This window comes from Arachis hypogaea, chromosome 1 (assembly GCF_003086295.3).
Source record: "Arachis hypogaea cultivar Tifrunner chromosome 1, arahy.Tifrunner.gnm2.J5K5, whole genome shotgun sequence".
Classification (NCBI taxonomy): domain Eukaryota; kingdom Viridiplantae; phylum Streptophyta; class Magnoliopsida; order Fabales; family Fabaceae; genus Arachis; species Arachis hypogaea.
Window position 1 is genome coordinate 73,152,187 of NC_092036.1, and position 2,022 is coordinate 73,154,208.

At 35.5% G+C, this 2,022-nt stretch overlaps 1 protein-coding gene across 1 annotated transcript; it reads left to right on the forward strand.

The window, feature by feature from the left end:
- Window positions 1–395: 395 nt before the first annotated feature.
- On the forward strand, window positions 396–1,164 carry LOC112805773 (large ribosomal subunit protein uL15x). The gene has a single exon (XM_025848110.3). The coding sequence runs from the start codon at window positions 415–417 to the stop codon at window positions 961–963; it is 549 nt and encodes a 182-aa protein (XP_025703895.2). The 5' UTR covers window positions 396–414; the 3' UTR covers window positions 964–1,164.
- Window positions 1,165–2,022: the final 858 nt, after the last annotated feature.

The following is a 2,022-nucleotide window of genomic DNA, read 5'->3' on the forward strand; positions in this document are numbered from 1 at the left end:
TTATTTTTGTTCAAAACATACAAAAAATTATGGTACTGTATTATTGTGCAATTAATAATAATAATAATAATAATAATAATAATAATAATTTTAATTTACTTTTTTTTTTCACGAAAGACTATTATGTCTAAGGAAGAAAAACGTTGGGATTGATCTATGTATTATATGTTTTTTGGATTAAAATGTCAGCTTTTAAAATTTTTAGAAACTGGATAATTACTCTAAAAAAAAAATAAATTAGAGACTGATTTATCTATAGAAATAAAATTATGGAAATATTTTTGTATATTAATTTTTTTGAGACTAAAATATCTATTTTTAACATTCTTTAATAGGTAATTATTTATTATTCTAAATAAAATAAGGTTTAAAATTATACGAAAAGGGTCAAATTGGTAAAATCAGGAGAAATGGATGGGCTTCGCGTATAAATCCCTAAACCCTAATTGCATCCCCTGTGGCCGCTCCATTATCACACACAGAAGCAGCAGCAGCAGCAGCAAACAAAGAGAGAAAATGACGACGAGATTCAAGAAGAACAGGAAGAAGAGAGGTCACGTCAGCGCCGGCCACGGGCGTATTGGAAAGCACCGGAAGCACCCGGGAGGTCGTGGTAACGCCGGAGGAATGCACCACCACCGCATCCTCTTCGACAAGTACCATCCCGGTTACTTCGGCAAGGTCGGTATGCGGTACTTCCACAAGCTCCGCAACAAGTTCCATTGCCCTATCGTCAACATTGACAAACTCTGGTCCTTGGTTCCTCAAGAGTTGAAGGATAAGGCCTCCAAGGACGGTACCAAGGCGCCGTTGATTGACGTCACGCAATTCGGTTACTTCAAGGTTTTGGGGAAGGGGATTCTTCCTGAGAACCAACCTGTGGTCGTGAAGGCCAAGCTTGTTTCAAAGGTTGCGGAGAAGAAGATCAAGGAGGCTGGTGGTGCTGTTGTTCTCACCGCTTGATTTCTAGGGTATTATTCTATTTTTGAATAATTTTAGGGTTTATGCTTTTTACATTTTTGGTTTTTGGACTATTTTAAGATGTTGGATGTTGTTATTATTATGATATACTTGAGCTGGGTTAGTTGAAGTGTTTGGCTCGTACTTTAGTCTAATTTGTCTGTTGGATGTTTGATTATAAATTTGAGGTGGGGATCAGATTAATTGGACGCTGCTTATTTAAAAACATTTATCTGAAATGCGGCATATTAAGGTGATAGTGATAGGTTTACAAGAATGAAGGGTTTGTTATGCCTTTAATTTTCTGGCATTTATAATAGAAATTGATTGTTTTAGGGTTTGGTGATTTTGATCCGGTTATGCTTGATGCTTTTGGTTGTGGCTTGTGTTCATTTGGGGCATCAAGTTATACATTTATGGACCGTTTTGTGGGGAGTATTTTGTTGTCTTTTGAATAGAAGTGCAGGGAGATGTGATTAGAGCATTTTACAATGGCTTTAACATTTTCTAATCGGTGGTCATAGTAGCTTTGGTCTTTATTGTCTTTCTTTCTTCTCTTCACTGTTTTCCTTCCACGTCAAGCAGCTTTTGTCAAAGTAGCATTGGAGTGTAGGTTGCATCCATTCGGCCGCCTATGTAATGGAGATTGTAATCTAAGTTAGTAATTAGTAAATGCAACATCCAAAAACGTGGAATCATAATCCAATTTTGCTCCAATGTTGGAAGTACTTAGGGTTCTCTTTGATTCAAGAACATTTCAAAGAGAAGCGAACATAACTGTCAATGATTAAGCTCTTGGGTTAAGCCTCTTAACAAAACTTTTGGGCTTACCGTTACCCATGGCTAATTGAATCTATTTTTGTGTGCTCTTTATAAGCATATCCTTGGTTTTAGAGGAATACTAATGAATTTTTCATCGAACATTTTTTCTAAAAAGATTTTTCTAAAAAGATTAATTGTTATGCAGAGGGAACTGTTTAAGAATTTTTAGAATTCTGAGTTTTGATTTCTTTTAGAGTTTTCATCGATGAGATTGATTCTTCTAAAATTTTTAGAAGACGA

Excerpts from the sequence above, each read along its gene's own strand:
- LOC112805773 (XM_025848110.3), top strand. The coding sequence starts at position 415 with ATGGGCTTCGCGTATAAATCCCTAAACCCTAATTGCATCCCCTGTGGC.